Source organism: Periplaneta americana, chromosome 7 (assembly GCF_040183065.1).
Source record: "Periplaneta americana isolate PAMFEO1 chromosome 7, P.americana_PAMFEO1_priV1, whole genome shotgun sequence".
Classification (NCBI taxonomy): Eukaryota; Metazoa; Arthropoda; class Insecta; order Blattodea; family Blattidae; genus Periplaneta; species Periplaneta americana.
The window spans coordinates 26,999,666-27,012,573 of NC_091123.1; the positions used below are offsets into that span (position 1 = coordinate 26,999,666).

At 34.3% G+C, this 12,908-nt stretch overlaps 1 protein-coding gene across 5 annotated transcripts in view; it reads left to right on the top strand.

Moving 5' to 3' along the window:
• The window catches only part of hiw (MYC binding protein highwire), a 507,580-nt gene that overhangs the window by 6,251 nt on the left and 488,421 nt on the right, over positions 1-12,908 (top strand). For all 5 annotated transcript variants that reach the window (XM_069830497.1, XM_069830498.1, XM_069830496.1 and 2 more), the window contains exons 3-9: positions 1,456-1,609; positions 2,917-3,119; positions 4,731-4,866; positions 4,987-5,168; positions 7,294-7,461; positions 9,107-9,325; positions 11,238-11,442. In XM_069830497.1, the coding sequence (XP_069686598.1) occupies positions 1,456-1,609; positions 2,917-3,119; positions 4,731-4,866; positions 4,987-5,168; positions 7,294-7,461; positions 9,107-9,325; positions 11,238-11,442 (1,267 nt within the window). The remainder of the gene's footprint in view (positions 1-1,455; positions 1,610-2,916; positions 3,120-4,730; positions 4,867-4,986; positions 5,169-7,293; positions 7,462-9,106; positions 9,326-11,237; positions 11,443-12,908) is intronic.

The following is a 12,908-nucleotide window of genomic DNA, read 5'->3' on the forward strand; positions in this document are numbered from 1 at the left end:
GTGTGTGTCTAGAAATCTTTTGAAATGTGCATTAGAGAGACTGGTAGACAGTTCCAGTACTTATTATATGATAAGCCAACAAATGTAACATGTAAGTTACGAGATTTTATTGCCGAAATCTGATATGCTAAATCATTCCTAAGCAGGCTTTACTTGTCCATGTCACTTTTTGATGGCTCCATACTAAGTGAAATCTGTTTCTAGGTATACAACGATTACAATACCATAACACTATAATAAAGACATTGAAATACAAGTCTACAATTGAAACTTTTATGAAGGTGACAGTGGCATGTAGCTTGCTATATTGTAGTGAAACTTGGGTAATTAATGAAATAAGTTTAATATTAGCAACAGAACTGGAGTTTTTTTTTAGGAACCGTCTGAAGTCTATATTTTAGAATAACATATTTTATAATGTAAGTAACGAGCTGAAAATAATTGAAATGCTATTAACGCAATTGAAAGTGACAAATCAGAGGTTAATTAGCCAATGGCTAATAGTACAAATTCCTATTTTTGAATATAAATAAAAGTTCAATGGCAAGATAAATGTGGACCTTTATAGAAAATAGCAGTATGAATAACGCAGAAATAGACCATTGGTCAATCTGTGTTAGGGTTGCCAACCCTTCTGTATTTTCTGGGATCTTCCATATTTAGCCTTAATTTTTAACAGTCTCCTGACTTCCGTATTTTTCTTTTCTTCGAGCATTTTTCTCCCTTATTTTTGCATAATGTATAAATCTATTTGAAACATTTAATTTTTCAGTGATTGAAGGTGATTTGTATGATGATTTAAGATTCTGTTGTTCCAGAGATGCATTGTAATGTGTAATCTCTGTAGAAGAAATAGTTTCAGGGCTCACTAGTTTAAAATATAAGCATACCAGGCAGCAAAGCTCATGCAGAGAGTGTTTTCTCTTATGAACAGTAAGTGAACAGATATTCGAAACAGGAGCACGAAACATCTAATCAAATCAGAACTGCAAATCAGTCAACTTCACTACTCATGTAGGGAATTTTTACAATTTGTTTGAAACTATTATGTGAGGCAAAATGTCTCAAAATATTCTTAATTTAAACCTAACTGCCCAAGTATATAATTCAGTTTTTTTTTGTACAGCTAACTGAATTGAATAATTTTTCAATTTTCTATGTGAAATATTATAGAGCACTTAGTCTGTACTTTCTTCAAAAAACAATTGGCAACCCTAATATGTGATGATGATAATGATGTGATCAGATTGTGATGTTTATATCTGATGAATTATCATTTTAAGCAGTATTTAAATAGACAAATATTTAGTAAAATTAAATTAATTAATTTTTTCTAGATTGAGACAGTTCCCTAATAATAGAACACGATAAGAGGGTGTATTTCAGTAAAATAAAATTCACTGTAACAGTATAATGCCATATTTGTAATACTTGATGTTCATCTATGTTACATAGATTGTTGGAGTAGGACTCCGAAGTGTCTTTGAGCTCATTCGTGAGAGTCGTTCATCGCATCCTGTTTTATGTACCAAAGCACTTGGAGCACTTCTTGATGTAGTGCAGGGTCAGCAGCCAGAAGGACTTAAAAATGAACCAACAGAAGTAATAGGTAACGTTATACACTGTGTTTAATACAGTTTACTGTAGGCTACATAAGGATTTAACATGGGGAATAAATTATTTGTAAATACTATTTCACTTGTATGTTTCACAGGAAAATTTTATAAGGTAAAATATTAAGAGATAATACTACTATTATTATTATTATTATTTATTATTATTATTATTATTATTATTATTTATTATTTATTATTTATTATTGAAAGTGAAATTTCGTTCAATATCTTAAGCATTGTTTATGGGAATGTAACCTTTTTTGTTGTTTTAGAAATATGTTACAGTACTGGTACCAGTGGCGTAGCGTCAATGTAAGCTAAAAAGCTTAGCTTCCCCAGTTAATAATAATTTCATAATAAACCTGCAGTTTATGAAGAAAATTATTTATTAATTTTAATAGAATTTATATTTACGCATTAAATATTGTGATGCAGCAGCTCAGGATGATTTGTGATGCAGCAGTAAACAAGAAGCCTGCACACACCAGCTTCCAAGCAGATTGGTTTCTTCTGTGTAATCCACCCCGCAGATTTTCCATCCCTTTCTAACTAAACTACCCTAATCGCAAGGCTCGCAAGAAGCTAAAGAAGCTAGCTTTAACATTTAAAATAAGTAGTTTCCGAGTTATCCCTTTTCGTCAGTTGTGTTCAGTTGAAGTGTTAGTGTGCATTGTGGCTGATATAATAAATAATGAGCGAAATAACAGTTCCTGACACTAATTTACTTGAATTTTTTTAGGACAATTGTATTATCAAGACTGACTTACGAACAAAAGTGTGATTTAAAAAACAAATGACCGACTGCCATGCTGTCAATGAAGGACACAACCAAAAGACAGACGCATACTTACGTAATGATACTAATATTATAATTTCTCTAAGTATGACAGGGAGTGAGCTAATGTTATACGTATACGTGTCTATTTGTTAAGAGATATGTGTAAACCGTGAAATCATATTTTACTACGTACCATTTGAGGTCATGCCTTATTGGTGTTACTTACGATGTTCCAACCAATCTTCGACTGCTGACTTGAAATTGATTACTATTTATTTTAAGACTGTATTTTTGTAATACGTTTTCTCATATTGCATGAAAGACAACTTGAGTTAGCTTCCCCTGCTCAAAATTTCATGCTACGCCACTGACTGGTACTTATAAAATGAGGGCTTACAGTACAGTTACTAAAGAAGAAATACAGTAGCTTCAAACAAAAATCAAGTTCCCTCTCCTTCCCACTTTATACTTGATATCTAAAAAAAGAGTCAGGACATAATGCTGACTGTGACGTGTTTGCAGACCCGCTGTTTGACCTCCTTTTGGACTTGGCCACATCTCATGGACCTGAGTCAGCTGCAGCAAATGATGGGAGTCATCTCACAGCTGTAGCCTGCGCCTGCCTGCTGAGTCTGGTGGTAGTAAGGGGTGACACTGGCAAACTGCTAAGTGCAACTGCCGCTCTGCTCATGTGTCCCCGAGCACTTGCTTCTCAGAATATATATGTGAGTTCCTGTTACGGAATTTTTCTTAAGTATCGAGAGACGTCCATAATTCTAAATAGTAAAATGAATAACTTTGTGCACTGTAGGTACATATCTACGACACTTCAAAGTAATCTCCCTCCTACTTCTTCCAAAATTAGCATCACTACTCGAAACGGTTCTTAAATTTTTTTTTATGCTCGACCATGCCGAAATGTAGTAATTATACACCTGGTAGCGTCCTTTAATGCATGTCATTAAAGTACACCTATTCATTAAAGTTCAGGTTTTCGATTATTCTCGGATATGCAATCGAAAGACAACTAGCAAAACTTCACGCAGGCTAGAAATCCAATACTGTCGCAGAAGGTTATGTTCTATTACTATAATAATTAGCGTTAATTGTAAATAATATTCAAATAAATTCAATTTGTCATCTCGTTTTTCAATGTCGAATTCAATTTCAAGGTTATATCAAGTTTAACGTTTATCTTACTTTCTAGATTATATATCAAGGTCGTCGACATTCGTTGCCCGGAAAAAATCAATACTTTCGCGTCTGCGCACATCTCACAATTTACGAGATTGCACAAGGTCAGTTCGCTCCCCAGTTACATAAGAATAACATGAAAACTTATGAATAATTTCAAGTTAGAAATATGGTCGAGCATAAAAAGTCGTGTGAAACTTGCCTATAATGGCAATTAAGATGCTCGTATGAAAATTATGAAACTCGCGTTCGTTTTATAAACATCCTCGCGTCTTAATTACTATCATTTTAGGCTCGTTGCATAATGTACTATTTCAAAACTGACCAAAAGATTTGTGTTGCCTTTGTATTACTGGAGTACAAAAAAAAAAAAGAATTTACTGTAGTTGTATGGTCAGTCCATGGACAGTTAATGAGGAGTTCAGTGTCTCTCATTGCTAGTACGTTGCTTTAAGGCCTTCATAATTTCTTAGACAATTTAGTGCGTGAAAACTGGCACTTATGGAGAGGGGAGGATGATAATGAGCTATGTTATAATACATTTGGGAAGACAGAAGTCTCTTTTTGTCCAAGGATAGACTTCTTGTTTGCCTGTGACATCAGTAACTCCATGGACTTAACCCTAATGAATCTTTTTGTTCCTGTTTTAGGGGAGAGTCGGGTAGTATCAGACATCGGGTAGTATCGGACAGTGCGTTTCTTTCATCTACCACCATATGGTAGTACCTCAATGACATGGTTACGTTTCTCTATGCGACATCACAGAAACGTAACCATGTCAATCAGGTACTGTCATCGTGTGGTAGATGAAAGAAACTCACTCTCTGATATTATCCGATGTCCGATACTACCCAACTCTCCCCTACTTATGTCCACACCTGTGGAGTAACGGTTAGCACGTCTGGTCGCGAAACCAGGTGGTCCGGGTTCGATTCCCAGTTAGGGTAAGTTATCTGGTTGGGGTTTTCCCTCAACCAAATATGAACAAATGCTGGGTAACTTTCGGTGCTGGACCCCCGACTCATTTGACGGGCATTATCACCTTCATCTCATTCAGACGCTAAATAACCTAAGATGTTGATAAAGCATCGTAAAATAACCTACTAAAATTTTACTTATGTGATCAATTTTTGTTCCTGCAGATGCCAGCAGTACTTACAGCACTTCAGAGAAGTGTGCATGGTGTTTTACTGGGGAAAGTTGTTAGGCCTGATTGGATCACACATGGTGTGCCAAAAAGCGCCAGAATTGACTCTTTTCATGTTAAGATGAGTGGAGGTATGTATTCTGTTTGATTGATTTTAAAGTAAAGAAAGTGAACATGAAAGATTTACTAGAAGCAGTGTATTAGTTTTGAGTCTTATTAAAAAATCTAAATTTATCCTATCTTGTTTTCAGATATGCACAATGCGTCATTAAATGCCAGGTGCCTAGCAAGTGATGGACAATTCTTGTATCTCTATACCACCAAAGGACTTTTCAAAATTGGATCTGGATACGGAGGCACAATTAAAGGGCATGTCTATCTCCATAAAGCTGATTTCCATGTTGATGATAAAGGCTGGTTGGGCTATGCAAATGTAAGTACTTTCAGTATGCGTGAAGTCTTTTAGCAGTATAAAATAATAATAATAATAATAATAATAATAACAACGATAATAATAATAATAATAATGATAATGATGATGATGATAATAATAATAATAAATAGTGATAGTCTTACGACTCCTACCTTATTCTCACACTATATATAGATATATGTGAAATTCTTCACACTGGAGGATAGCATAGATCGTGACTTTAGTAGTCACTGGATTTAGTAAAAGAAACTGTGCTGTATCAGGGATACACTAGCACATAGAATATGGAATGTGTTAGTTTGTTTTATTTTTGCTTCGGTTTACAAATGGAGAGCATGGCTCTGTGATGAGAGAAGTAATTAATAAAGGGCATGCAATATTTACATTTTCTCTTCATATGACGCAGCATTCCAAAATTAGTCACAACAAACAAAATTTTAATTATGCCAAGATATTGTTGTTTTCTAATGCCAGGTGTTTGACAATAAAGTCATTTGACCTCTTGCATTCCAATATTTTTCAAAGATATTATCATGGTCAGCCACTGAAGCACAGATTTTGAGGTGTTCCGAATCAGTGGCGGTGCGTCAATAAGAGTACAAGAGCACGTGAACACCTTGTTTCCATTAATGCACGACTAGTTTTATCATTTAATACCGTATTGGCGTAGTGGGGATGTATAATATCAGGATTGAGTATTTTAAACTTCCCGCATAATCTTGCAAAAACTTCTTATGTAAACTTGCCAACATCCGTTCATGTACAAGCTGTGCTCTTTTCAAGAAGGTTACAGAAATTTCACGCATGCGCAGGAGAAAATTGTCTTTCGCTGGCCGTTTATGACTCGTCAAGAGCACAAAGCATTAAGTGAACAGTGAATCTATCCTACAGATGTCAGGTGCATCGATGCCTATCGTTTACGTGCTATATCTCGAGGAGAAAATTTAATTAGTCTGTATTTTAGCCTGCGGGTGTCAGCATCTCACTGTCGGAACGTTTACTTTATGTGGATGTGTGTACAGTGCTGCTACGAGAGTGTAGTATGTGAATTACTATACTTCAGTGTCGGCATATAGCATAGTTTGGCTTTCAAAGACGTGCTGGCTGAATGTGATGGTGGTATGAATTTAAATATCTGTATGGTGGTGTATATTATTTAAGAATAATATTTACTGGCATGTATTTATAGTAATCAATCTATGCGAATGGGATTACAGTACTGGTATAGGCTATAGTGTATCAGTGTGTTGTGAATCAAAATACTGTATATTACTGAACACACGCTTTTGTAAATTGTTTTATGCATTAATTTTTAACAAATGTAAACAGTGAACTCTGTTCAAGTAATTTTGAAGAGTAAAGAACTGGGTAAACTGGTTTTCCAGGAAAAATTGGAAATAAAAAGACTAGGTTTCATTATTATTATTATTATTATTATTATTATTATTATTATTATTATTATTATATATTGTTTTGAATTTATATACAGTTTTTTCGACAGTGAAACTTTGGAATCATGACATTTCATATTAGGCTAAAAACATACGATTTCAAATTCTCTTCGATTTTGGAACACAAAATTGTGAACATAATATTTTATCACGAGCCGCCACTGTTCCGAATCCATTTCTTGGTTTGAGTTGCACAATGAGCAGTTAGGGGACTGATATATTCAAATTCTATGCCGAGATATTACTGAGAGAGTTCTTGTGGCACAACTAATTCTATACACAACTTCGGCACTCTCATACCCACAGTGAGGGAAGGTGGCATCATTGGACGTAGGCACATATGTTTCATTGGTTTGTGGCCTAATTACTAATTATATTAGCATTCGGCTGTTACTCATAGTGTTCAGTAAGTCATTTTTCATTTTACGACAGGTCCCAGAATTGGTGGCCATGCTCGGTGTAGGGAAAGACATTCTATGTCAGAAAAATCACTTGAAATACCTTAATGAAACAATATGTATACTGTATATGGCACTTGTTTTGTGAACAGAAATGATTTGTGGCACAAGTAATTCTTGTTGTTTTATGTATACATTTGTGAATAAAATCGAAGTAGGATTTTATATATATAGTATATTTTCAATTATTAATTGACCATTTTTTTTCTCTCACAGGGATTGCTGTACTTCAAGGCTTCAGTCAAGAAGGGCTGTGAATTGCTTGCAATTGATAAAGAGTCCTTTAGAGTTTCTGAGGTTGTGAACTTAGAGGGTAAAGACTGGGGATCATGTGTTATGTTTTCTGATGGAGAAAGTCTTGGAATGATTACTTCTGCGAAAGATGTAAGTACACTTCACTTACTCATAATATAATGCATAATTTATATTATTTCTAAAATTCATGCTCTATGTTCACGTAAATTTGACTCCTCTACTTACTGTAATCATTTATTATTCTTGTATGCATAAATTTATTCTGTGTTCTTGGCAATCCACGATGCCTGGGCAGATGATTTTTTGGAAATAAATTATATATATATTGGTCTCTTTCATTTCCAAAATTATTTGATTTAAAGAGCGTAACTGATGTTATAAACCACCAGTGCGGCTGGTGAGGCATTCTGGTGGTGGTGCCAAAAATGAAAAAAGATTGTACACAAATTACCCTAATGAAATTGATAATCGCAGCTCACGTTTACATTATGTTAAATAAAACATTAATTAAACCAGCTATTTTACCAGGTGTACAGTTAATAATGCATCTAGTAACAGTTACTATAACATTTCCGAAACTAATAACGAAATTTACAGATACAGATAATGCAAAACTTTCACAGTACTGTTAGTCAAATACAAATAACTTTTATAACTAGTAAAATTACTAGCAAAAACACACGAGAGAAACAGTGATCTAGATCAGGGCTGGGCAGCAAGAGCAGATTCTACTCTCTCACGGGGAGCCATATGATTTCTCTTCATCCTCTTTCTTCCCCGCCGAACACCGCGCAGCGTCCATTCAGTGATGGATGAATATTAAGTGTCCCTGTTTAGAGTCTGGATCCGCTCACGATGCCTAGCCCTGATATAGATAATAAACGAACACGTTTGCACTTTATATAACAGGCTGATGAATCCAGGGCAGCGGCCTGAATAACACATGTTCATGTCCTGCACAGATATCATGTATCGTTAACAGAAGCATCAATACTATAGCAACAGTGTAGCGATATTTAGTTGCCGCAAAATAAAACAAATATTACACAACATTAACAAACAGTTTTACATAATATGAAAAAATATCTATTTTTTCTAAAAAGAACCATGACTATCTCTGCATTTAATATAGTTAAATGGATAATACTTTACACATTCAAATCCAAGTTATGTGCATTAGTTTTGAAATGGCAACATTACATTAACATTTGGCGTGGAACTTTAACTTGTGTTTTCGTGCAAGTCTGCGGTTGATGGTTCCTGCCTAACGTCTCCAACAATCCTGCCATCTAGTGAAAATTCTGCATTACTGTGCTCTAGCGGGCGGAATATTAACTACTGAGTCAAATCGAATTCGGCTCAGTGTCTGCCATAAGAAACGCATATAAACTAGAATCAGTAGCCTTTTGTACAGTGTTATACGGACGTAAGCAGTGCCACACTGAAGTGGCTCCAACGTTCGGAGAAACGCTGCAAGAGTGCGTCCCGATCTGTGCGCGCACTCGTTCAGGTGAAATACGAATAAAATGTGTAGAAATAAACTATTACAACTGCTTTCTAGGATATTATTTTTGTTTCTTTCATTGGTGGTGTCATGGCACACTGGCACTACCCCAAAAGCCGCCCCTGTAAACCACCATACACCATGTAAGGCTGTTTAAAATTGTCTTCATAAATAGTTGCATTGTATATAAATGTGTAGGATTGATCACATCAGTATTTGTTGTGGGCCATTTTTCTACTGTTTTCCTTATTGTATTTTCCTTTATTCCAGGATGGATTTGTTGTTAGAATGGTGAATCCCACAAGCACTCCAGTTGTGTCAGTCAATGAATTACCATTGAAATTGGCCAGAAAATGTCTCGATGTTTTCGGGACTGCTTCCTTCGATGAAGACGCTAATATTCACACTATCCACACAGGATGTGATGAGGAAACAGTTGTTATTGCAGCAGGGAAGGATTTTGGTTTCGTAAGGACCAACTCAGGGAAGGTAAATTTCACATACATTACTTCCTTCTTGTTGAAAGAAAGTACACTTTGACGAATCTCAAAATATGATATTAGCTAAAATTAATAGGAACAACTGTGTTACAGTTGCTTCATTTCTGTAAATAGTAATAAATAAAGTCCATTCAGTTACAATATCTATACTCTACACTTTATGATAAATAAAAAATTTATGTACAATATTTCAGGAAATTATGCTGTAGATACTAGTACTGTCTATGTTATGCAGCATATTTTCATTCCCATCGATTTCCCTTTTTCTTTTCTTTGATTTTCTCTCAGCATGTCTGTTACTTTATATATGTGCCTAACTTTATCATTGCCATCTCCTCTTTTGTACAGTAATACGAGATAGACCTATCTTGTCAACTTCTACTGACACTTAGGTTAGATATTACATGACATTTAGGGTGGGGACAATTCTTTATGTATTTTAACATGAAAGAAGTCTTTTAGAATCTTTGCTACAGTGGTAGAATGTGATTTTATTTTCCTTATTGGAGCTTAAGAGACTGATGAAATTTCACAAGGTTGCAGAGACAGTTATTTGCGTGAAACAAGGAAATTTGGACAGGAAATAATTGCAGGTCATTTTATCTGTAGCCCTCTTTATTCAGAAACAATTTTTTTATGTCTGCCATGTCAGAGGTTTTCCAATTTTTATTAATATTAAAGGGAAAAAATTGTTCAGGGATCGGGTATCGAACCCGGGGCCTTTGGCTAAACACGTCAATGCTCTACCACTGAGCTATCCTGCAATGATATACGACCATGGGCCAATTCTTCTCTTTGTGTCTATATACCTCAAGTGAGTTGACAAACAAAGACCCAACATAGAGTACACACTATACTATGTGACTTTAAATTGTGATTTCATGTTAACGAACAGGGGCATATATTATGCGAATCTGGCTTCCAGGTTACGATTTCCAAATTTATTTCCCTTCCAAAGAAGCCATGGTAAGTATTTTTACATCTCTCAAAAATACGTTCCCTTCGTTGAATTTGAACCTTTGATCTACAGATATGGTAGCAAGGCTCTGGTCAATAGTCTTCTTTTTTCCATCGCTTCTTTCTCTTTGAAGATTTATAACTTTTTTGTATTTAAGGGGTTAGGTACAGCTTACAGCAGTAAAATTTTGGAAATATTCAACATTTTTTTCCTCCATTACTGTATCTTGTACAATAATGAAAATTATTATGTGTAAAACACTGTCCTTCTGCTATATAAAAAAATATTTTTACAATTTAAAAACATTACTTACATTTTTTTTTTTTTTTTCAAAATTCAGTTCACTATGCAGTAATGAAGCGTTTTCCACATAACTCAAAAACTATCCAACATTCTGTGATTAAATTTTTTGTGTGTATTTATGCATGTTATATCTACAATATGATGCAAGATCAATTCTCTACCTTTGACAGATTGTCTGATAAAAAATAAATCATTTTTAAAAATGTTCAACTATCAGTATTTTCTTCTAACACAAAATAAAAAAAAATAGTATTTATTAAGGAATGTAGTTCAAAGAGCATAATATTGTAAAAATGAGTTTCAGCAATAAAATAAAAGAGAGAGAACATGAAAACGTTAACAAGCTTATGAGTTATGAGGGAAACGCTTCATCATTGCACAGTGAACTGCCAACATTTTGAATTTTGAAAAAATATATATATAAATATTTTTTTTAAATCGTAAAAATATATATATATATATTTTTTTTCATATAGCAGAAGGACAGTATTTCACACATACCAATTTTCAATATTGTACAAGGTACAGTATTGGAGGAAAAAAATGTTGAATATTTCCAAAAATTTTACTGCTATAAGCTGTACCTAACCCCTTAATGTTGCCATTTTGTGATTAACTGAAGCAAGTTGTTATGTGATAGATCCTGTACTGCGGCAAGTCTTCAAGCTTAGGTATTAAGCAAGGGGGCTTGAGGAGTGGCAAGTGGGCAGAGCTCCCAGTTACTAAATCTCCGAAGGTAGTTCATTTTGCTGTCGGACATGAGGGCCTTCATGCTATACTTCTTGCAGAAGATGGAACTGTATTCTTTGCTGGAACAGCTCGGCGAGGTGAAGATGGAGACCAAAGTTAGTATAGTTAAAAATAACTACTCAACTCTGACATTGTGTTAATGCATAAAGTTCGAATGCTGGTACAGTATGTGTCTTTTTTTTTTCTTTTTTTTTTAGGCTGCTTGTGCAGACCAAGAAACAAAATTTTGGCCACCTGTTTCTGGGTCTTCCAGTTCAGTACTTTACAAGTAAACTTGTCAAAGTTTGATCAGTATTAAAAAAGATATATCAAAGACTGTCTCATTTCTTAAAGATTTTACAGAATTCTAAAACATGTGCTTCAAGTTTATTGCAAGCGATGTAGGCCTACCTACCAAATATTACAATATAAATACATAAATCCTTTGGAGAATAACTAGGCTATACAAAACAATATTTGTATGGCATTACATAACTGTACAGTACCCTAAAACGAAGAATATTACAATTGCATATTGTTTTTAAACAAAATATTTACGATTAGTATGTTATAGGTTAGAATTTTATTCATTATAAACATTTGTCATGGTACTTATTCGAAATATCTGCCTTGCAATTTCCTCATACGCATTATTTTTCTTTATTTTGTGGTGATATGTACGCCACAGAACCTATGGTGTACAGGCATCGGTTTAATTCATTTATAATTGAATTAAGTCACAAACAATGCTATGTTCTTTTCGTTCTTCTTTTTTTCTTTTGTTCCTGAAGGGGAAAGACCTTTGGAGAGGCCAAAACATGGATGGGAGGATAATATTAAAATAGATTTGAGGGAAGTGGGATATGATGGTAGGGGCTGGATTAATCTTGCTCAGGATAGGAACCGATGGTGGGCTTATGTGAGGGTGGCAATGAACCTCCAGGTTCCTTAAAAGCCATTTGTAAGTGAGTAAGTTGGTGCCGTAATATTTTCGAATCCTATTGGTAAATTCGTTCAATGAATTGTCAAGTCTTTGATTGACTGGAGCATGTTTTTATTTACTTTCAAGACAATCATAGACTTTTAAAATACTGTAAGTGATTTGACAACACTTGTAAAGTATTGGCTAGTCTTGTGAAGCAATGAATTTGGCTTAAAGTTAATTGTGTACTAGCGATTTTAGTTTTCTTTGCACATTCACTAGAAAATATATTTTTTCTTCAACATTTTGTAACTTTTGTTTGTGTGAATGTTAGGATGGAAGGTGAAGGACTTTTGAGTTGAAACTCAGAATTCTATATTAAGTTGGATTTAGTCTTCTTTACAAAATGTGCACTTTTTTTTTCTAGTTTTCTTGAAAGCTTAGATAAGAGTTTACAATTATCTGACAAATATCTTTGTGTGTTTATTTAAGCTGGTAGAGATAAGGCCATCAGGCCTTCTTTTCCCCTCTACCAAGGGATTACAACTACAATATTAAGAATACAATTACAATTAATATTAAATTTACAAATACAATACAAATCTAAGTACTAAAAGGTTAACTGATTAATAATAACTAGACAGTTTATTGTAAAAGTTA